Source organism: Drosophila busckii, chromosome 2L, assembly GCF_011750605.1.
Source record: "Drosophila busckii strain San Diego stock center, stock number 13000-0081.31 chromosome 2L, ASM1175060v1, whole genome shotgun sequence".
Classification (NCBI taxonomy): Eukaryota; Metazoa; Arthropoda; class Insecta; order Diptera; family Drosophilidae; genus Drosophila; species Drosophila busckii.
In genome coordinates, this window is record NC_046604.1 from 1,853,456 (window position 1) to 1,875,873 (window position 22,418).

The 22,418-nt window shown below is 38.8% G+C and overlaps 1 protein-coding gene and 1 non-coding gene across 2 annotated transcripts; both read left to right on the forward strand.

The window, feature by feature from the left end:
* The first annotated feature begins 1,781 nt into the window (after window positions 1-1,781).
* Window positions 1,782-22,418, forward strand: LOC108597049. The gene is made up of 4 exons (XM_017983368.2): window positions 1,782-2,319; window positions 20,698-20,880; window positions 20,944-21,053; window positions 21,116-22,418. The coding sequence occupies exons 2-4, from the start codon at window positions 20,698-20,700 to the stop codon at window positions 22,146-22,148; spliced, it is 1,326 nt and encodes a 441-aa protein (XP_017838857.2). The 5' UTR covers window positions 1,782-2,319; the 3' UTR covers window positions 22,149-22,418.
* Window positions 20,136-20,207, forward strand: Trnac-gca. Its single transcript has one exon. It is a non-coding gene; the product is annotated as a tRNA-Cys (tRNA).

The following is a 22,418-nucleotide window of genomic DNA, read 5'->3' on the forward strand; positions in this document are numbered from 1 at the left end:
ACTTTTTGATTTACAGCTACGAGCAGAAGTACTTGAATTTATAGGAAATGCGCTGCGCGGCACGCAAAAAAATATTCAAGTGCATTGGGGCTGGTCGGGGGGCCGGGCGCTGAGGAAGTGGCTTGGCCACTTGGCAAAAGCTGCACCATCCGCTCGCTCGCTCGTCCGCTGAGCAGCTGTAACAAGTGTAATGCGGCATCTGCAATTGCAACGGCTTCTGGCTTTTGTTTACATTTGAGGCACGTCTGTTTTGGCTGCAGCTGCTGACCAACGGCTATTAACTTGCAGCCGGCCTCAAAGTGCTGCTGCAAGTGTGTGTGTGTGTGTGTATGTGTGTAAGTTTGCTTGTAACTGGAGCATGCATGGGGCATAGCCTAGAGCCGGCTCATTCCAAACATAGCTCCAACGCCTAAGCTGCCGACTCAGGTGCAATGATCGCTTCAGCTTTGTACAAATTCTTATTGTGTTTGCTTTTCACACGGCCATGTGAAAAGCGTGCTATGATATGATATACATATTTAACTTTGTTGCAAACAAATATTTAACTGTTTAGCTTGGGAATGTCATGCAAACAAAGTTACCAGCTTACCATTGAAATTCAAAACAGAATTTCAAGCTTGGCAAGGCTGTTTTTAATTAAAGAGTTCTTCACTTGACATCTTAATTGACAACAGCTAATTAACATAGCTAATTAATATGAGCACACAAACTATTTCCGCTGTCATTGCATCAATTTATCAATTTATGGCATCGATTGAAATTCGCAACATAACAATTAGTTAGCTTCAAACATTTAGTTGTTGATTGCGTTTATGTAAGCGCCATTTTTCACTTTCATTAATAATTTGCTTGACTTTTGACTTTTGTCGTAATTATATTTTAGCACTGCGTTTAAATAAATCATGTCAAAATATATGATGATGGTCAGCAGACGACTCCAAAAATTACATTTGCCATTTGACTTTCTTTTTGCTGTTGTCAGTTTTTTCTTTTGTTTTTTTAGTTGTTGTTGCGGCAGTTACAAAGTTCAAACCTTTTGTGCTTTATGGTCATGCATAACTTTAATAGCAGCTACAAGTTTATAGCCATAAGAGTCTTTAAGCCATAAATGGCTAGCAACGTGCGCATAGATTCTAAGTAAGATCACTTTTTGTATGTACTACCTGGCAAAGCTAGCAACATTTTTAGTTACAGCAACATGTTGCTAAGCGCAGCCGACTGTAAATGTTGCTACACATACATACATGCACACACACGCTAGCGTATTCAAGCCCATCCGGCGCTCAATGTCTCTGGTCACGCACGTTGCTTCTTCGCATTGTCGTACCCAAACCCATGCTGCTCTCAACCTTTATGAAAAGCCCACAAGCACTCAATTCTAATTGGAAACCAGTTTTTCCAGCGCCGCTCCACTGCCTACTTCAAACGCTTGGAACTAGTTCGCCTAGCTGTGGAACAGCGCCCACAGAGACACACACAGACACTTGAAAACAACCCACACACACATGCACGTACCTCTGCTGCACTCCTACGCTGGTCAGAGAGCAAACTGCTGCTGAGCACCCACGCTGGCAGCGCAAGAGCATAAGCAACTCAAGTGGAGTTGCGAGAGCGCGCAATTCTCACTCACTTGCATAGCCGGCTGTGTTTGTTGCTGCTGTCAGCTCGATCCGCTCTCTCAGCAACATAAGCTAGCGCTCGTTCGCTCGCTCGCTCTGCTGCTTGGCTGACAGGTTAGCCCTCGACGTTGGAATTTTTTAGTCTTATTTTAAACACAGTCGAGTGCGGTCGTTGTTACGCTCGCTCGCAGCACATGCTATATCTACATAACTGTTTTTTTGGCTTATCAGCTGCAAGTGCATATGCAAATAAAAAGCTTAACTTGTCAACCAAAGCAAAGCAAACTAAATTGACAGCAAATTAAGTGCCAGTGTCTAAAACTAAAACTAAAACTAAACTAAGCTGTCGGCATTACAAATCGCTGCCGCTGCCGCTGCACCTGTTTCCTGCTGTTGCAACAGATGCGTCGGAATCGAAGTATCGCATAATGCGGCACGTACGCGCCTTTGGCTACGCATAAAAATGCGTTTTGTGTTTTGTTAAGTGAAGTGCAGACGATAAAGCTAATGCAAACCAAGAAAACAAAACAAAACGAATAGAAGAAAAACATAAAGCTAAAAAAACAACTAAAACGGCCTTGTCTATTTGAGTGTTTGTGCCTCTGCCCCTGCTCTCAACTGCAATCCATCAAAGTCAGCCTATAAATTTTTTATTGGGATTATACGCATTTGGATACGTCGACGGAAAAACTTTACAAAGGTATGTAAAATAATTGGCGTCTAAGAATTAAGTTCCCAAGCAGATCATCATTAGCTTAGCTACCAACTCAGCTCAGCAGCTCAGCTGCTGCTTTGGCTAAGTGTGCTTAACCCAGTTTGCAGTTGGCCAACGAAATTGATTTATTTCGATAATTCTGACTGAGCTTCCGCTAGAAAGTCTTCGAGAAGATGCGATGCTATCTAGACAGACTTGTTTTCTGGTCTGGTTTTCATTTTTCAATTGATTGCGTTTTTGGCGAAAGTTTAGAATTTTCACTTGCCAGATTCAAGATTAAATGCAAGTTTAACAAATCAGTAATTAAAATCAATAAATTAAAAGTTGCATACCAAGCTGAAATAATTTTTATATTCACATAATGTCCATAAGACAATTAAGAATTTTCACTTCCCAGTTAGAACTTGGCATTTAAAAAAAACTAAATCTGTATGCTGTTTAATTTATCTTATTTATGAGCATAGAAGTTTTTATTGGTCTTGGACGAAAGTTAAACATTTTTAATTGAAATTAAAAATTAAAATCTGTGCGCTAAAATATTTCTAATTTTTTTTGTAAGCTTAGCTCATAAATAATTTTCTAAGCATAGAATTTTTTTATCTCTTATGTAGAGTTGATTGAACTTCTCTGCACTTAACGGTCACCTGGGTGAGCCAACTCATTTCCGTTTCTCTCACACTCTCTCAGCTCTTAGCCATGATAACAGTAGCAGCCAGATTAGCTTCACGCGATTATAATGCAAATTTTTGTTTGCCGACTTGTCATTGTGGCGGGTTCTGCATCTTCTTATTTAATGAAGAAGTAGACACTAGCGTAATTTTTCGCTTATGCAAATCGCTCATTGGCTTTAGGGGCCACACAGCGACAGCAGCAGAGGCAGCCCCAAAAATCGAGACCTTCTCAGCTATTTTACAAAAATAAATGCATAAACATTTTTATGCTAATCGTCGCTATTCACATAATTAGTCAGAGATTTGGTTGAAATGTTTATGAATGAAACGAGCTTACTTCATTATGATGAAACAACAATTTTACATAAATTTTTTAATCAAGCTACAAACAGCAAAAATCAAAAATACTACTATAAGCTAAAGTCTTTCACACGCTTAAAAATACAAATATACAGCTCAATGAGTTTATAACAATTTGATGGCAACATAAATTTTAGCATAGAACTTGCATAAAAAGTTGCAAACAGAACTTTTACTTTTTATGCCAATTTATCAGAAGTTGAGAAGCAGTCAAGTGTTTAAATTAAACTTGCCTGCAGCGTAGAGTAGCTATAGAAATAAAGGGAGACAGACTGAGAGTGAGAGAGAGAGAGAGAGCAGAGAGATTTTAAGCAGACGATAATGATAATAAGCTGGTTACCTTGGAAAATTCACTTTGGTCTGTGGGCCTGGCGGCTTTCAGTTTTGCCAAAGATTATGAGATTTTTACTAAAGACCAAACCACAAGCTGCTGATGCTTTTCACTTTGCGTTTTAGCCAAGTTCGTTTGCCTCAGCAGCAGCAGCAGCGACGACAATTGATATTGAATTAATTTCCTGTCGCTTGGATTTTCACTTGAAATTCACATGGGCAACAATATGTTGCATGCTACGCACGTTGCAAGCAGCTTAGCTGTTAAACAATTTGTACAAGACTCGGCTGCGCTCCATTGACTAATTAAAAATGAGGAAATGCAAGCGAACAATGCAACGCAACGGGTGGGGGTTGAGTCCTTAGGCATACGTGAGCGTATCCTGCGGCAGGTAGCAGCAGCTACTGTCAAGTGCGGTTTGCTATGGCTTAGCGCCCTTTAGTGCCCTAGTGCCCAGGTAAGCAGCTCTGAGCCGCGTTAACGAACGTGATATAAGGATATGCGCTTGATTTGATATTTGGCAATGGCAAGCACGTACTGCAGTTTCACTATTTTAAAGAAAAGCAGCGCAGTCTGATCAGATCATTGATTAATAACTATATAAGCATAGCTAGCAACTTGCTCTGTTGTCGGCATTTAAACGTTAACAGGAAGTGTTGACCATAGACGCCCATTAACTCGAGCTGTCTACCTGGCCATTGTCTATTTCTTTTGTTTAAATTATTGACACACCCGCACACACAACAAAATAACAATAAAAATTTAGACAAGACAATTGTCATTTCATTTGCATAACGCTGTTTGTAAATTGACCATAAAATTTCGAATCGACTTGGCAACTCATGTGATTTGTAATTCAATCAGTTTGCAATGTCAAAAGCTGCGGCGTTTGTTGTTCTTATTTTTATTTATATTTAACAATTTGTTGTTGTTGCTGCTGCTGCTGGCTTCATGCTAAGTGTGCTAAATTACAGCTAAATTCAAACTTAGTCAGCGCTTTAAAAGGCAGCAAAATTTAATTTTATGCACATATTGGGGAATTTTTATTTATTTTTCTGCATTAGCAACGCGTCAGCAATTTTTTCTGGCTAAGTCATTGGCGCTAAGGTTCAACAACAGTTGCTGCCGTTTTGTTAACAATTAATTAACAAAAGCAAAATTCATGGGAATTATCTAGGTGCGAACAATTTTTATTGTAAACAAATTATTGAGCATTAGACTTTTAGCTATGATAGTTAAATTATTAGTGTCATTAGTGGAATATAATAAATTTAAATTGAATTTTACGCATTTCATTGCATGCTTTTGAGGAAATTGAATTTATTTTGGTTAATAATTAACTTAAATTGAATTTATTTGCTTTTTGGCAATTTATTAAGCAAAGTTATTATTATCACTCTAAATTCTTTTACTGGTTTTTTTCTTTTTGGCTACGTGTTGTCTCTTAGTTCTTAGCCAACTGATTAGTAACATTAACTACGTGTCTTTTTACAAGCTTCAAGTTCTATCGATTGCATAAAAAACGAACTTGGGGAGAACTCGTTAAAATTACTTTTGTTCCCACTTTTCTCTCTGGGGCATACTTTTGTTTTTCTCTGTGTTTTTTTTATGGTCAGCTGCTCTCTTTTTATATGTTTAATCAACTGCAACTGTAACTTTCATCTCTGGCTACTACTCGCATTTGCTTTTTGTCATTCTTTATGTACTAGATAGTGAGTTAAGGCCCCATTAGGGTCAAGTCATCAGTCGTTATAAAGTTTTCATGCCTGCGCACTTTAAAGGCTCGTAAAACTTTCGTTTAGGCCACAAATCGTAACTCGGCTCAGAGTTTTGCTTAGCAAGATTTACTTTCTACATTTTTTATGCCTCCGATGCGTGCAACACGTGCCCCAAAGCTCAACAACGCCCACTGAGCGACAAATTCTCACGCTTAATGTCAAAGCAGAGACAAGCAGCAGCAGCAGCAGCAGCAAAAGTTCAGGCAATGGGGTAAGCCTAAAACCGCAAAATGCAACCGCTGGCGGTTTGGGAAACGCAAAAAACAAAAAAGAAGAAGAAGAAGAACTCAATCCTGGCAACAGGAATGCGCATTTGCCTTGACTTTAATGCACTGTGGGAATGCCAGCTGACGGACTTGATTGACTTGCATTTAGTTTTTTTCTTCAGTTGCTTGTTTCGCTTTTGTGTGGCTCAGAGCGAAGATTCATTAACTGCAAGTACTGCCAGTTGCTGTCTGTCTCTTTCACTCACTTGTGCGCGCTCTCTTTCGCACGTAATCGATATGCGTGTGTGCAGTTGGCAAAGCCTTAACACACACTCCCCAGCTTGAGCCTCAGCTTAGGCCGGAAGCGCTACAGTTTAAACGCCCCAATTTGCCTACAAAAAAAAGAAGAGTCCAAAAAAATGCAGCTAAACTGTTGCCCACTTGGCGCTCTATTTGAGCACGATTAATTTCACGTACATCAGTTCTGCCAGCACTACACTTGCAACTGACAACAGCTAAAAAAGGAGCAGTCAACAAAAAGGACAGAGCGTTCAGACATAATGCATTCGCATTTCTTGTAAGAGATTTAAGCTTTTGTACATTGCCAACTTGAACTTGTATGGAAAGCAATAGCAAAGGCAGCTAAAAACATTGACTAGAACTGTTCAATGCTGTTCCATTGACAAAAAAGTCAACTGAGTAGTTTGTTTTTTATGAGAAATATATAATTGAGATCATAATGTAATTATTAAATAGTAAACTTTCTGCTTTGTTGAAAATATTGCAAGCTTTTGACTTATAATACAGTATAAATAATAAAGTAATATATCTAAGCAATATTTATTATGCTTAAAAATATATTCTTATTATTTTAAGATAAAAGTTGCTCCAAGCTATCAATTTAATAATAAATTTTAATTTTTAAATAAAGAAAACATTTGTTTATTTATTTATTTTTAATTGTAAAATTAATTTTATATTACAATAATGTAGACCACTGAGGCCTTCAATCAATATTTTTTATGAATAAAATATAATGCTTAGAATTTTGTATTTACAGCAATTAAAGAGCAACAATTTATTTGATTTTATTTAGTGCAGCAGCAATATATAAATTATTTATATTATTTTACAAAGTATTTATAAGCTGCACTTAATAATACATTTCATCGTTAACTAATTTGTTAGAGTATTCCAACTTCGTTTTAACTGCTGCTGCCTTTGCTGCTTCCTTTTTATAACTCACTCTGGCTCGTTCGCTTTGCCTTTTGACAAATTAACCAACTTAAAAGCAGTTACTGCCGCTTTTGCCACTGCAGAGAGTCGAGTGACAAGTTGACAAGTCTTGCTTGGCATACACCTCTATACATAACGTATTACAAAACAATGGCAAAGCTTGTGCTGAGCAGAGTTGGGGAAGGGCGACACAGGAAGCATTTAGCTTCAGCTTCAGCTCCAGCTCCAGCTCCAGTTTGGGCTACTGCAGCTCTCCCAGGCAAACTAATTGTGCGTAGCCCAAGTACTGTGAGAGTTTTCACTGTTTTTATAACAAAATCATTTTTTTTTATGTTACATGCATTACTTTTTTTTATGTGCACAAATATTTGCTTTACATTTTTTGCTGTTGCTACGAAATTTGACCCTTATGGCTGCTATTTTTTTTGTTTTTATCTTTTCTGATGATGAGCTTGAAAGTTTTGTTTTTCATTTATCTTTGCAATGTGTTTGTTAGCTTAGGATTGGGATTGTAATTTTTAATAAAAGGGCTAGCAGTCGTCGCTGTTTTTTATATCAGCGCTGCATATATATAAACATATATATTTATATAAATAGTGCTGCCTTGGCAGCATATCAATAGCGCCTTGAGCAAACACACTGCTGACTCCATTAATGAATCTGTCAGATATACACTGAAAGAATATCATAAAAAATATATATAAACTAGACACATTAATATTAAAATGTTAAAATACTCTTAGTTAAATTTTTTTTATACAGCAATCATTTTTTATTACTTGTTTTTGGTTGTGTAATATTTTTCTAACACTCGAAAAATTCGTTTTATAAATAAATTTACATTTTAGGCACATACAAATTATTAATATAAAGCTATATGCTGCACAAATTTTAAACATATATTTAAGCTAAAATTCACATTTTATTTAGCTACATCAAAAATTATTAGCTTAAATATTTTACATATTTTTTAAATGCTGTTCAAATTAATAAACAAATTTACATTTTAGGTCTATATGAAACTAAATGATGCATAAATATTTTACATATATTTTGTTTATTAATGTTGGCAATTAATTTTTATTTCTTTTTGTGTGCGTGCATTTATTATAATTTTTGTTAATCTTGTGTGTCTATAAATGAAAACAACTTAATCGACAGTTTTATATAGCGAGTTGCTTAAGTGCCTGACAGTTCGCCCTATCATAAGATATATTTATATTTTATATAGCACTGCCTCTCTCTCTCTCTAATCTCTGTCCCTCTCACTCCCCACTCATAAGATGCAGATTCCGTTGTTTTGTCTGCAGACAAACTGACAACAGTTGCAGTTCAAGTTGCAGAGTCTTTCCCTTCGTTGGGGCATAACTTCATTAAGAGTTTGCTTCGTGGAATTGGCCTTTTGTTTTTTAAGCACTTACTTATGTTGCATGTGTGTGTGTGTGTGCGTGTGTTTTTGTTCCACTCAACTGCATATGCTGTTAAAGAATTATGAATGTTTTTGTTTTTGAAATGCTTTTAGCTCAGCCAGACGCGTTCTCATATTTAATCTTACTTTGTAGGCATGAGATTAAATTTTAGTTTTTCTGATTTATCTAAGCAAATGTGTAATTAGTTTAAACGACCTTGTCTGCTGGGAATTGCATTTAAACAATTGCAATTTAAACTTAAATGCTTGCTTAATTTCAATTGCAAATGCAAAGTAACTTTTTTTTTTGCTTTTGGTTTTTTGCGCTTTCTGTTTGTTTTGCAATCATTTATTGACAAGTGTAACACAATACCAGCTGTTCTAGTACTTTTTACATGGAAATTGACGGTGAAATGAAAATGTTGTTTGGCTTTTGTAATTTGTGGAGTGAAAAAAAAAAAAAAATCAGTGAAAAAAAAACAAGTTGCGCTGAATTTATAATTTCCGTCGCAAGCTGAAAGCTTTATGTGATTTTTAGATTTTTCGCGCTCACTGTGGCTCGCTGGCCTTTATTTTTGTTAAGCATATAGTATATTTAATTTATGAGGCGGTAAAAACTTTTGTTTGCCATAAAATATGTCAGGCTTTCAATAAATTTATGCGTTTGGTTATAAATTTCAGCGCTGCGACTTTAAATGTTAAATTCTGTGCCGCAGCCTCAAAAGCGTTGCAATATTTCAATTAATTTCAAGAAGCTACAAGAACTCTTATAGACAAACATAGAGTGAGAGCGAGAGGCGAATACTCTGCATTTTATTTTTAAGGTAATAGCAATTTCCTTTGTAGCAGCAGAAATTTCCTTTTATTTTAATGGAAAATAGACGAGAGACGTTTATATTTAATTTATGTGCATGTTTGAACTTTTGAACCAAAAATAATTATAATTTAATATGCTCTGAACTGGTCCAACGATTCTCAAGAGCATTACCAGTTTTTCCGTATAGCTCATTACAACACCAGAGCGCATTAAGAAGCACTTGAAGCACACACACACACACATTGTTGCATGCCACACACATCACACACACAAATCTGTCAAGTGCCGCCGCCTTGTCGCTTTGCCACCACCCACAATAAACAACGTGAAATTGCTCTCGAATTAAATTAAACATTGAGTGAAAAAAATTATATGTGTAAAAAATAAAAATAATAATAATAATTGATTAATTAATTGACAGCAATTGAGTTTAATTGAGTGCATGGTTGGCCAGCAGCAGCCGCCGCTTTTGATTTTTGGACACTGTGCAGTGTGCACACATTTTTAATTAGTTTTTCCTCGGTATTTTCCAATACAGGAAGAAAACACTGAAGCAGCAGCAAGCAACAACACTATAAATACCAGTTGCAAGTATTTTTAATTTTTTCTGCTGTCAACAACACGTTGAAAGCGTAATAGCAACAAAAATTACACGACGTCGCGCAGTCAACGCACCTGAGCAACATCATCAGCAACATCATTGGCAACAATTAGCTGCGGTCAGCAACAACTGCATAGAAACTTTGTTGACAAACGCGGAAAAAAGCGCAAGGCAATGGCCAAAGTCAAAGACCGACGACAGATCAGAGCAGCGCCGCGCGCACAAATGACTAAGCGACGTCAACGGCGACGTCAGCTTCGACGCGTGCGACATACATCAGAGCGTGACAAATAGCTAAATGCAGTTGTTCTTGTTGTTGCTGCTTGCGCTCTTCATGCATTCTTATTGCACACTCAGCTCAGCAGCAGCAGCGCAGCCTTCGCGCATGTTGAGCAACATTGCATTGCATTGAGAATTTATACAATGTTGCTAACTGTTGTTACTTGTTGCTGAGCAAATATTGAGGCATTTGCTTAAGTAACTGTTAAGCTCTTGAGATAAGCTACAGCCAAGACAAACAAAAGTCGCTGTAGCGAATAAAAAAAAAGCGAATGCGGCGCACAAAAGAGTAACCAAAAAATAAATAAAGAAAAGAAAAGAAAATAATATTTCAAAGGCAGGCAGGCAGCAGTAAAATTGCTGTCGCAGACTCCAAGTCCCAGAACCAAAGCAAACTTGCCCATTAGCATAACAACAAAAGCAGCAGCAACAGCAACTCAACTCAACATTTTACGAGCATTGTGTAATTTCATTTGTACTTTAGTCGCTTAGCTAGCCAAAAAAAAAAAAACAAAACTTTGACTACAACAAATAAGTTTTTTTTTTGCGCTTGACCAGCGTAAACAGCAAACTAGTTTAGTTTAATTCGCAGCCAGCAGCCGCAGCAGTAATTACGCCGAACTGGCCCAAGAACTATTCATTAAAATTTACCGCTGATTTATGAGCATATGGCAACAAATTTTTTTTGTTTATTTCTAGGCATAAAAATGAACTTCCTGCCACTGTTGGTTACATAAAAATGCGTGTGTGTGTGGCTATAATGTTTATAACAAATACTGCCCACTCATGCCTACAAATATTTCGAGTTGACAAATTATCGCGCATACAATTCTCTTATAAATATAATGGCAAACAGTTTGTCACAAACGGATGCGCACACACAATAAACAATAAATATTGTTAGCAGGAAATACACACCTGAGTCAAATTTAATTGTATAAAAATCATTAAAAATTAAGCATTTTGAAGTCAGCATGAGTCTGGCAAGTCAATTGTGTGAGAATTATTTAACAAAGCATGGAATTTATAAATGTTATCAAAGCAAAGGAAATTCTTTCAACCAGTTACTTAGCCTAGTAAACTAGTTCTTTAAGCTATTTTAATGCGTGCGGCTTTTGTTGTCAACAGCTCAAGTTGTCAACAAGCAGTGAATTTTCCATTTCCATTAGCATTTCCAAATCTAATTTCCATTCATTTCAATTCCCACTCGCTACGCTTATCACAGCATCAATCTCTTTAGAGCTGGACAAAAGAGCTTGTTGCTCTACCTGGGAAGATAATAATAACCAAGCAATATTCATCTGGAATTGGTTGCAGCATGGTTGCAGTTATGCTATTGTTTGTTATTAATTTTAGCGATCTTGTAGCGTTGCGGTGATGCCAGCTTGCACTTTGAACTGAGCGGCTGCTCCAACATCCGCTCCGCTCCGGAAACAATAAACGCATTAAATCTGCTCCAAAAATGCGTTCGACATTGACTTTTGGATCATCAACTTATATTTCCCATTTCCATTTACATTTTCCTGCGCACATTTCCACATGTTGGCCACGCATATTTCCTACGCTTTGCTTTGCTGTTGGTGGTGGTTGTTGTTGTTGTTGTTGTTGTTGCTGGTTGCAGGTAGCAAATGCATCTTTGATCAGACACAGCAGCATGTGAAGCAGCTGCCTTTGGTTGCGCTACTCGCATTTCTCATAGCGAAATTCCCACAGTTGCCTGCGCTATCTATAGAGATATGAGAGCCCAGGACTGCAAGTCAGCTGCCACTGCCACTGCCACAGCCACTGCCACAGCCACCGGCAGCGCTGCATCATCGTCAAGTGCAACATGCCGGAGCTGAGAACTTCTGCGTTTTGCGCTTGTGTGCGTATCCAGATTGTTTTCGATGCTTTGAGTGCGCGTATTTCATATTTCTACTGCTTTGCTTCATAGTTTTTTGTTTTTGGCACATTTTCCCATATGGTTTTTCCTTTAGCTGGCAGCTGTCGCGTGGCTGTCGCTAGCCTGGGAAACTAAGACAGTTGCACTTTCAATTAACAGGCGGTTTGGGAAAAGATGCAAAATGAGCAGCCCAAGCTGCTGCTGCTGCTGCTGCTGCTGATATGTAAACAAGTTAAGCATAATCGATTTGTTTGGGAAGTAGTTAAATAGTTGGCTACAAAGAGAGAAATACTGAGAACACATGTCAATCATTTTTCACATCCAATAAATATTGCAATAAGTTTCTGAGAACAAAAATCCATCAATTTGATTAGTATAAATAGAATAAAATATATTTTTTGTTAGCTGTAAATTTGCTTTGAATTTAATTAGATTTATTTATGATATTTTTTACTTTTTGTAAATATTATTTAATGTCTTATCAATTAAACAAATATTTTCTTTTTGTTTGATTATAATTAGAGCTATGTATACTTTTATTTATTTTTTGTCCATTTTATTAAAAGTTCTATGAATATTGTTATACATTTTCTTTTTGTTTGATTATGTCTACTTTTATTTCAACATTTTCATTTTATTTATAATCTTATAAAAGTTGTAAAATATTTGCTCTACTCGTTTATTGTTATTCGACCTATGTGTAATATTATTATTTATTTTGTACTTTTATTTATGGGCTTATAGATTTTGTAGCACATTTGCTTGTCATTCGATGTTTAACTATTTCAATTTATTTCCTTTTTGTTTCTGTTTATAGTTTTAAAAATTTGGTAGAACATTTCCTTTGTTTTATCTTTCTTATGTTAGATTTATCTCTGAATGCTTGCTCGTATTTACCGCTAAATTTTCTTAGCAATATACTTGGCATTTTAAACGTAATTATCCCTTTTATGTTTTTTAAGTGTTTGCTAGGCGATTCTATTGCTCGTGATATCATCGCTAACAATTAGTCAACTGCTCGCTCACTCACACACACACACTCATGCGCTCTCTCTCTCTTTCACACTCTTTTGTTGCAGGTAAACTTGAATGTGGCATGAGATTGTCTCATCAACGCATCCGCAAGTCGTCAGCGCGACTTTAACAACCCAACTAACTATTTATAAGGTAATCTGAGCGCTTCATTCGCTCGCTTGGCAACAGGCAGAGGCAGAGACAGCGGCAGTGAGCGTGGAATGCTTTAAAAAAATAAAATTAATAGCACGGCCTTGACGAGACTCGAGCAGTGGACGCAGACTAGCTTTGCCCAGCTCCAGCTCCAGCTTCCGCCATAGCCACAGGTCGTGATTCTTTCGGTGCTTTGTTGCATTGATGCATGCTGACAATTTTGATTGAGTTTTGGCACGCCATGTACAGGACAGGAACTGATGAGCTAGAGTTTTTTTCACAGTGCAGCATTTTTAAAAAAATGTTTTGCTAACGCGAATTTTCTGTGTGTTGCAAGGCAATAAAAGGCCATAAAATATAAAGCAACTTTAATATGCAATTGAGGGCTATTAAATTGAACTGCCAATGCCAGCCCTGGTCTGGTAATTGATTTTCCCTTTAGCCCATTGCCTATGCTAGACACACCCTGGAACTAATGTAGTAGCAAATAGTTACGCACCCAACTCAACTCAACTAGAAGACACAAATGTAATTGAGCTGCTGCTGCTGCTGCTTTAGGGGGCGGCAGTCTTCAAGGTGTGGCAACAACACTAACGAGCAGCACAAACTTATTAAAAAAAAAAGAAAACTTCTTAAAGCTACAAGCATGACATACTAAAAGTTTATGCCAAGGGCTGGAACTTGCATACACTGCAACAAATAAAAATGTATAAAAAACAATAAATAAATTGAAAGCTGTCTAAGCAAAGCGCATCACACTTTAGGCTTAGAAATATTTCAATTGAAGCTGTAACAAACTTAAATGCAGTAATTTCGCTAAGTGTATGCTTCGTTCATGATTGAACATTATTATCAGTTGAACAAAACTCAATAAAAAATATAATATTTAAAAGAAAGTTGTTAAATTAAACTTCAAGCTAAATAATTACTGCAATTAAATCTATAACTATTTGGCACTGTAGGTATTTCTCTAAGTGTATGCTGAGCTGTTTCGATTAACAAAAATCAAATAAAATAAAATAATTAATTTAAACAGCTCAAGTGCAATTCAAGCCAAATATTTACATTTGACGCGCTTTGCATGCGCTAAGTGTATGCGGTGCTATGTTTAGTTTATGATTTTATATTATTATCAGTTGAATAAAAATCAAATATAGCAGCTCAAGTAAACTTCGAGCTTAATAGTTGCCGCAATTTCTCTCAGTGTGTGCTTAGCTTCTGATTTGGCATTATTAACAGATTTGGGCACACATCAATTTCTCACACACACACGTTTCGAGGGGCGGATGAGCTAAAATCACTTTGCCTACTCAGCAAACCGTTTGAGCGGCTTAAGCAGCTGCAATTTGCTTGCTGACACTGATTGTGGCAAAATGCGTGCGAGGCATGACAAAAATGTGGCAGACCACGCCCCATGACGTTAGCAGCAGCAATTTGAATGCTTAATGCCGTTTTTATATATATTTATCTTTTATCAAGCTACCGGATGGCCTCAAACTAGTTTCAGCCTCAGCGCGCACTCAGTGCATAAATCATAACGAAAGAATTTATGCAAGCAAACGTGTTTAGCTTGCAACAAGTTGCAAGTTGCCACAAGCTTCCGTCGCCAGCTCTCGCTATATAGAAATGTTACTCTAGCTAGCTCTGATCGCTTAATGATTGGGGAAGTGACTTCCTGCCAAACAACAAAAGGATGCACTCAATTTCAATGTCGCTGCCGCAGGCCTCAAGCCAACGCCTCTAATTGTTGTACACACGCGCGTTTTCCGGCTTCTATTAACAAATGCGCGCAATCCCAACATAAATATAAACTTGGAACTTAGACTTAGACTTGGCAACATGTGTGTGCGCCCCACCCGAAAAAACTTGACTTGCAATTTATGAGCGAAACTTTTGCGCGCTCCCAAGTATGCAGTGGCAAATTGAAGTGCACGTGACCCCCAACACACACACTCACACACGCACACACATACACGCACACGTAGTGTGAGTGGGCGTGGCTCTTGTGGGCGTTTGTATGCTGCATTCGATTCAATTTCGTAGTTGGCGCTCGCACCTACGCGAATATTTACGACACTTTTAAAATATGCAATTTATAGAAGCTGTCAGCCAACACGCCAGGAGGGGCGTTCGCCAGCTTGTGGGCGTGGCCAGCAGTAACAGCAAGCTTATGATGATGCAAAATTTGCTGCTGCTGCTGCTGCCAAGCTTGACTCATTTATTACATGCAATTCTTTTACTGAAAGCTTTGATTGCCTTTCAACTGGCATTGGCATTGGCAGCAATAATATTTTATTTGAAACTAAACCTTTATTGTAAAAATTATGAATTGCATATCTGAGGCTTTGATTTAAATGAATAGCAAGCTTGAATAGTTGACCTAAAACTAAGACTGCATCAATTTTGTTTATAAAACTCATTTCAACTTGTAGCCTTAATATTTTATTTGAAATCATGCATTTCATTCAATTGCAATTTATTTAAAATATTTGTTAGCTTTCAAATTTTTTAAAATATTATTTTCAGCATTCAATGAATTCCCAGCGCGCAATAATTTGTTATATGCATAATTTTTTATGCTTTGCTGAATTTAAAATTATTCAAATTTTTAATAGTTTTCATAGCAGTCTGTGACTAAAAACTAAGTGCACAAATTAATTATTTTAAATAATTTCTTATGCTCTACTGAATTTGTCAGTCATTTGCATTTTCAATAGGCAGCGTTTTTAACTGTATGAAATTTTTAAATTTATGCTCATTTTGTTTTTGAAATGCATTTTACATATTTTAAAAGTAATTTGCTTTTAATTTTGATTCCCCCGGAGTCTACTCGAGCGTATTTTGCACAATTTATTTGTGCATTATTTTGGAATTTAAATGCATTTACGCAACTCTCATGCGCTGCTGTAAATTGTTTTTGGGACTAAACTTAATTACGCAGACACAGCGTGAACAAATTTTCTTCTCCCGGTTGCTCTGTGCGTGAAAATCATACAAAGCAAATAGAAATGCAAAGCCGCAGCATATGCAAATGATTAGGTGACAAAATGCATAAACACACACACACACACACACACACACACACACACAGAAGCGAAAGCCAGCGCCATTTGCTGACCACAAAATTTGAATTTGACAGACGTCCCCAGAGAGTGTGAGGGGGAGGGGACTGTGTGTCTGTGTGTTGGGCGCACGCCTAAAAGCATGCTCTAAATAATTGCAATTTATTTGTGCTGCCATTAAATGACATGTGCGCTGGCACGCCCCAAGTCACGCCCACCCAGGCCACGCCACATTTTATATGCTCAACGTTATTAACGCCACAAAAACACACAAAATGTAACTGCAACTGCACTTTAGTGCGGCAGTCTGGCAACGCTGATTGACAGGCGTGCTGCCATGTGTCTCGCACCCACAGCAAATCCCAGTTGGTGTTTTTTTTTGTTTTTGATATGCGCTGCCGCATGTGGCGCCACTTATGCAATTTTTCGTTCGCCCCTGCCCCTCCCACGCAGCCCCTTAACATGCTTGTGCTTGTTTTGTTCGCAGGCCACGGCATTTTTATCTGGCACTTTACGCTTACACAATTTTGAACGTGTGTGGCACACGCTGCGTATGCGTGTTGCGCATTTTGGCTAAAACAAAGCGCTTAAAATAGAAATAATAAATACAAACTAGTGGCTTTTAAAATTAGAAACAATTTAAATGCAACAATTGAGCGTTGCTTAAATTAAATTTACAGCTCTCTCGGCCGCTTGGCCTCGCTGCCTGCCATTTCTTTTGCATTTACTGCACTGCAAATTTTAATGAGCAGTCTGGCTCAAACAAAAGCCTAGTGCGTTGTATGCTTAGCTTGGCTGCTTAATTTTTAAAGCAAAACTGCTTGTTACTTTGCCCAAACAATTAAAAAGCAGCGCCAACCACTTAAGCTGCCCAAGCTTAAACCCCAGGGATTTGCACTAGCAAAAAAAAAAAAAAAATAGAAGGTTAATGCTGTGAAATTTACATTCAAATTTGTTGGAAAAGTTGTGCTTATTGTTATTGCTATGGCAAACGCTAGCAGCTTATGCGGCTTTGGCGCCCTTTGGCTATGCAACACTTTTTGTTTCTTTTTAATTGCACTCCACATTGCATTTTTGCCATTGACCAACGTCGTTTGTTACGCCAAAAGCGGCTTAGCTGCCATAAAGCTACACACACACACACACACACACAACAAGTCTGACGAAGTATCAACAAATGTTCACGTGAACACCATGAGGTCAATCATTTAGTTTAAATATTAATTCTATTTTATAAAATGCACATGCGCTTTTTATTTAATAAATAATTGCTACTGCTCTTTTTTTTCTGTGGCTTTTTTAAGCTTTAGCTTGCTAGTTTATGCGCTTTATATATATGAAAAAAGAGTTGCGTGTGTCTCAATTTATGATGGGCTTTAATGAAATTAATTTTTAAATTCTTTTAACTAATTAAAAAGTAAAAATCTGCATTGAACTGTAAGCTGCAGGCAGCAGCTGCTGCCACTTCCGCTGAACTATGAAAAAAACTGAGTGCGCAAATATTTAAACAAATTCTGTTGCTATTAACTGTAACTGTGTGCGCACAGGAAATGCGCGTCAAAAAGTCACAAAGCGCACAAAGTTAAGCTGAATTTATTTTTATACAATTTTTGTTTTTTTTTTGTTTGTTAGCTGTGAAATTTATTGAGCGCAAATGCCAATTAATTTAACTGTTTATTAAGTTTACGAGCACTGTGTGCGCAGTGTTCTAAAAACAAACAACTTTTGCCCCAATGTGCAGCGATGCATTAACAAAAAATATATATATGTATATATATATATATATAGCTGTTAATATCTTTAGCATTTACTTTGTATGCTTACTTGAGTGATTTTTGATGTTTAAGCTTTACGCTTAATTTATGCTGGCGGTTTGGCATTTTTTATGCACAGCTATTTTTAGCCGGGTCAGAAGCAACGTAGAAAATTATTTTAAGCTCTGCGGCTTACTTATAAAATATGCAAGGGTTACTTGTTTAATGAGCGCTAAGGCGACTTTGCTTTTGGCTTTGGCAGCAAACATAAAAATTATAAAGGCGCAACGCTCGGCTCAGATTTTTTTTTTCATTTGTTGCTTCGAAGGACGCGCATTGATGTCTTGTCCTTGTCGACGCATCATTAGCGCAAAGCAGTGTAACACATATGCGCATAGGCTGATTAATCAGCCGCCGCGTAAGCCAAGCTTAGAGTGAGTTTACATGTTTGCAACCTTTTTGTTCTTTCTGCTCTGTTGCGCTGTTCGCAACGCTTTGTGCTTTTTGTTTTTACAGCAGCAGCAGCAGCAGCAGCAGCAGTTAATTCAATCAATAATACGTTGACATTGGCTTTGGCCTTTGCGTGTGTGTGTGTGTGTGTGTGGGCCGACTCGCTAGTGTTTGTTTTCCTGTTAGACCAGGCGACAAATAAATAAACTGGCTTTGTTTCGAGGGTTGAAGCAGCTCAAAGGTAACTTGGCGACAACTTGAAATTAAAACATTCTTGTTGCTCTTATTGCTATTGCCCAGCGCCTGGAATTTGTTGCTTGCTGCCAAAACATAAAGCAAGTCTCAGCTCTGCACTGTTTGCATTATAATTGGAAAAGTTGCTCGCACTATCTGCTGCAGACTAACTAACTAACCTAAAGCCTGCCCATAATCAGAGTTCAATGCGTGTTTCAAAACACAGGCAGAAATCTGGTTTTTCTACAGACAATATACTGCACAGTTCGTTCTATCTGCAGTTGATTATCTATAATTGCTCTTGGCTTGGCTTGTACTAAAATTTTACGCACAAAACTTTGCTGCGTTCTTTATTTTCATGTGCGTCTCTTAAAATTTTATGCGTTTTGCTCTAATTCAATTTACGTTGTTAACAACATTTTGTTGATTTTGCTTCACACAGTTCACATTTATTTGATTTGCATTTTTCAGCAGCGCTCGTCGGTAGTGCTGGCAGTGCTGCTAAAACTGTATGAAGTTGCAACATCCGGCAAAAAATGTGGGCACTGATTAACCCACACAGTCGGGCCCCCAAGCGCTGACAATCGATTGAGGGTTGAGCTGTTGCTTGACAAATGCTGCCGTGTAGTGAAGCATGCAACGTTGTGGGGCACAACGCGCACTCTAGTGCCACTCAGCTGAGAGCGCACTGAGCGCTCTGTCTGTGCGGGTGACTTGCCTGCCTGATGTACTGAAATTAATAAAAGGGCACGGCTGGCGGCTGGCGGCTGGCGGCAAGAGCTTGAAGCTGTAGCTGAAGCTGGAAGCGCGACAATGAGCCATGAAAACGAAATGGAGATGAATGTGCTCGAGGGTTGAGCTCACCTATGTCAACAGCGAAATTTCTATGCTCTGGCAGTTCTTTTTTTATGTGTGGCAGCTGATTGAATACGCTCGACTAGCTTGAGGCGTGCCTTATTGTAAGCGGAAGTCGTTGTGTCCCCCCGCCCCCCAATTCTCAAGCAGACGCTGCAACTTCAGCAAACTTCACATCCGGGCAGCGCCCTTTGCTTTGCTTTTGCTCTCTGTGTGTGGGCGTCTGATAATTGCTGGCGAAAAATATATTTGACGCTCAATTATTTACATTAATAAGCCAACAAGCATAGCCCAGCGGCAATATTAATTAAAATGTCCAAGCACCAGCAGCAGCAGCAGCAGAGAGCTCAAAATGATTGCACGACTTTCACACGATTAATTAGAACGCGCCGAGCTCACAACTCAACCGCAACGCAATGCACAGCGAACGGGTTGGGGCAGCGGGGGGGCAATTTGCAGGCGGGTCAGCGCTGCACTCAAGTGCTCACATTACTGACAAACTGCAGAGATGATGATGAGCAAGAGGATGAGCTGCTGCCAGCAGCTTGACGTGGCTCAAGGCTGAACAGATTAGGCGTTCGCTTATCGGAAAATTGCAAGTTGAGTGGCAGCTTTAGCGATTACCACAGTTATTTAGCTTAAACATTAAACTAGCAACACAAACTGTGCTTGGCTTGACTTACAATATTTTTGTTCTCGATTTGACAACTGGGGATATAGCTCAGTGGTAGAGCATTCGACTGCAGATCGAGAGGTCCCCGGTTCAATCCCGAGTGTCCCCTTGATAAAAACTTTTTTATATTGGCGTCAATTGTGTAGCAGTGAAAAAGAAAATTTAAGTACATACAAAATAAAATATATTTGAAGCAAAAAATTATATAATAAATGAATATATGAAATTATATGAAATGAGTGAATTCAAATTATTGCTTCTTTCTATTTTTATTAGAGAATTTTAATATTTAATTTTAATTTTATTGTATTTTATATACAATGCAATAATTGTGCTAAGCTCTAAATTTATTGCTTGAAAGTAAAAATAAACATTAAAATAAAAATGTATTGCTTTATTTTATGCAGAGAAACGTTTGACAATTATTATTTTATATGCAATAAAAATATTAATTAAATGCACAATAAATACAAATAGTTTGTAGCTTATGCCTACACATTTCTAAATTAAATTTTAGTATACAAAACAGAGAATTATATATATTATATATATGCTAAAGTATTTTGTAGCAATTCTAATAAAATATTTATTTGTTTCAGATGCTAAAACACGTACAAATTTCGCCGTTGCGCAATCGCTCGGACTCTTTATCGCTGCGCTCAGCGAGCAATGCCAGCTCTTGCGCCAGCTCCATGTGCGGCAGTCCAGAGCCACCCACAGATATGCTGCGCACCACCTCACGCGCCTCCAGCTACTCCAGTCTGAATGAGCAGCTGCCACAGGTAAGTCAGCAACTGAGCGAAGCAACTGAGAGCTGAACTAACAATCAAACACTTTTTGCTCAGACCACCATCAAAGTGTACACAAACTGCCTGAAGATTGACATTGAATACAAGACGCTGGGCATACAATGGGACACGACTAGCAAGGAGGTCATAGCACAGCTGCTAAGACGGTAAGTCGCTCAATCAAATCGCTCACTTCAAATTGTAGCTAACTCTGTACGCTCGCTTACAGCTTGAAGATGCGTCATCGCGATCCGCGGCTTTTCTATCTCTCCATGGAGGTGGCACAAAGACGCGCCGGCGTGAAGACCATACTCGTGCTGGATGAGGACACACGTCCGGCTATATTGCAGGCCTGTCATCCCAAGGGCGAGTCACGCTTCTGCCTGCAGCTGAAGCCGGGCGGCCTCATACGCGTGCACACTTCAGCGCTGCAGCCAACGTCGCAGTACAAGTCGCTGGTCATCAGCGAGGAGACCAACTGCGATGAGCTGCTGCAGCTGCTGCTGGGCTGCTACAACTCGCTGGAGCCCGTGGAGCACTTCTCGCTGTACGAAGTGTGTCCGGGCCAGGAATGCCAGCGCAAGCTGCACGCCGATGATTTTCCGCTGCGTGCGCAGGCGGAGCGACTGCGTCGTGGCGAGAACTGTCACTTCCTGGTGCGGCGCACGCCCAACTATGCGCGACGTCGTCAGCTGCTGGCCAATTTGAATGAGGCGATTAATCAGTCGACGACTAGTGTGAGCAGCGCTGCTGTGGAGGATGCAGACGCGGCAAGCTTGCTGGAGCTATCGCTCGAGTCGGAGCTGTCGCTGCCCGAAGATTTGCGCAGCTGCAGCAGCAGCAGCGAAGATGCTGAAGATGATGAATGCGCCAGCAGCTCTGGCTCATCGGACAACTCCACAGAGTGCACGCTGCGTCGCGATTTCTTTCAACGCAGCAGCGCGCCGCCAGCTGCCGCCAGAGCCAGCACAGCGTCTGCCACTTCAGCTTCACCCCCCACACGCGCCTACAGTCCAGTCTACAATATACGCGAAATACGCACGGCTACGCACTCGTTTAGCTCGCTGGGCAAGGACAAGAAGCTGCTGGACATTCACATGCATGCGCGCTATGCGCCCTCGGGCATCTACAGTCGACTGCTGCCTGTGGCGGAGGTGGACACTGCGCTGGATGTGAACGGAAATGCGTCGGCGGCTAATCTGACAGCAGAGGCGGTGAACAATAATCCAGCTCAAGGGCTGGGACACTTTGTTTATTTGTAGTGGGCGCGGCGCCAGTCAAGCGACCCACTTGTACATAATGTAGAAAGTTACAAACAACAAAATCCCCCAAAAACGTTACCGTTTGGACCAAAGATGCATTTGTAGGCTAAGTTAATGAATTAGTTTAAATTTAGTTAAGTTACACAAGAGTCTATAACTTGCAGCTTTAGTTTGTCTGACTAGAGCCAAGCTAAGTCGTAGCATATCTTGTATGGCAGCTAACCATTAATTAATACAACCAAATAATACTTTTTTATAATTAAAATACAC

Bases quoted from the DNA above. Each gene is read 5' to 3' on its own strand.
- LOC108597049 (XM_017983368.2), top strand. From the start codon at position 20,698: ATGCTAAAACACGTACAAATTTCGCCGTTGCGCAATCGCTCGGACTCT. The intron at 20,881-20,943 runs GTAAGTCAGCAA...CTTTTTGCTCAG, and splicing joins TGAATGAGCAGCTGCCACAG to ACCACCATCAAAGTGTACAC. The intron at 21,054-21,115 runs GTAAGTCGCTCA...GCTCGCTTACAG, and splicing joins ATAGCACAGCTGCTAAGACG to CTTGAAGATGCGTCATCGCG.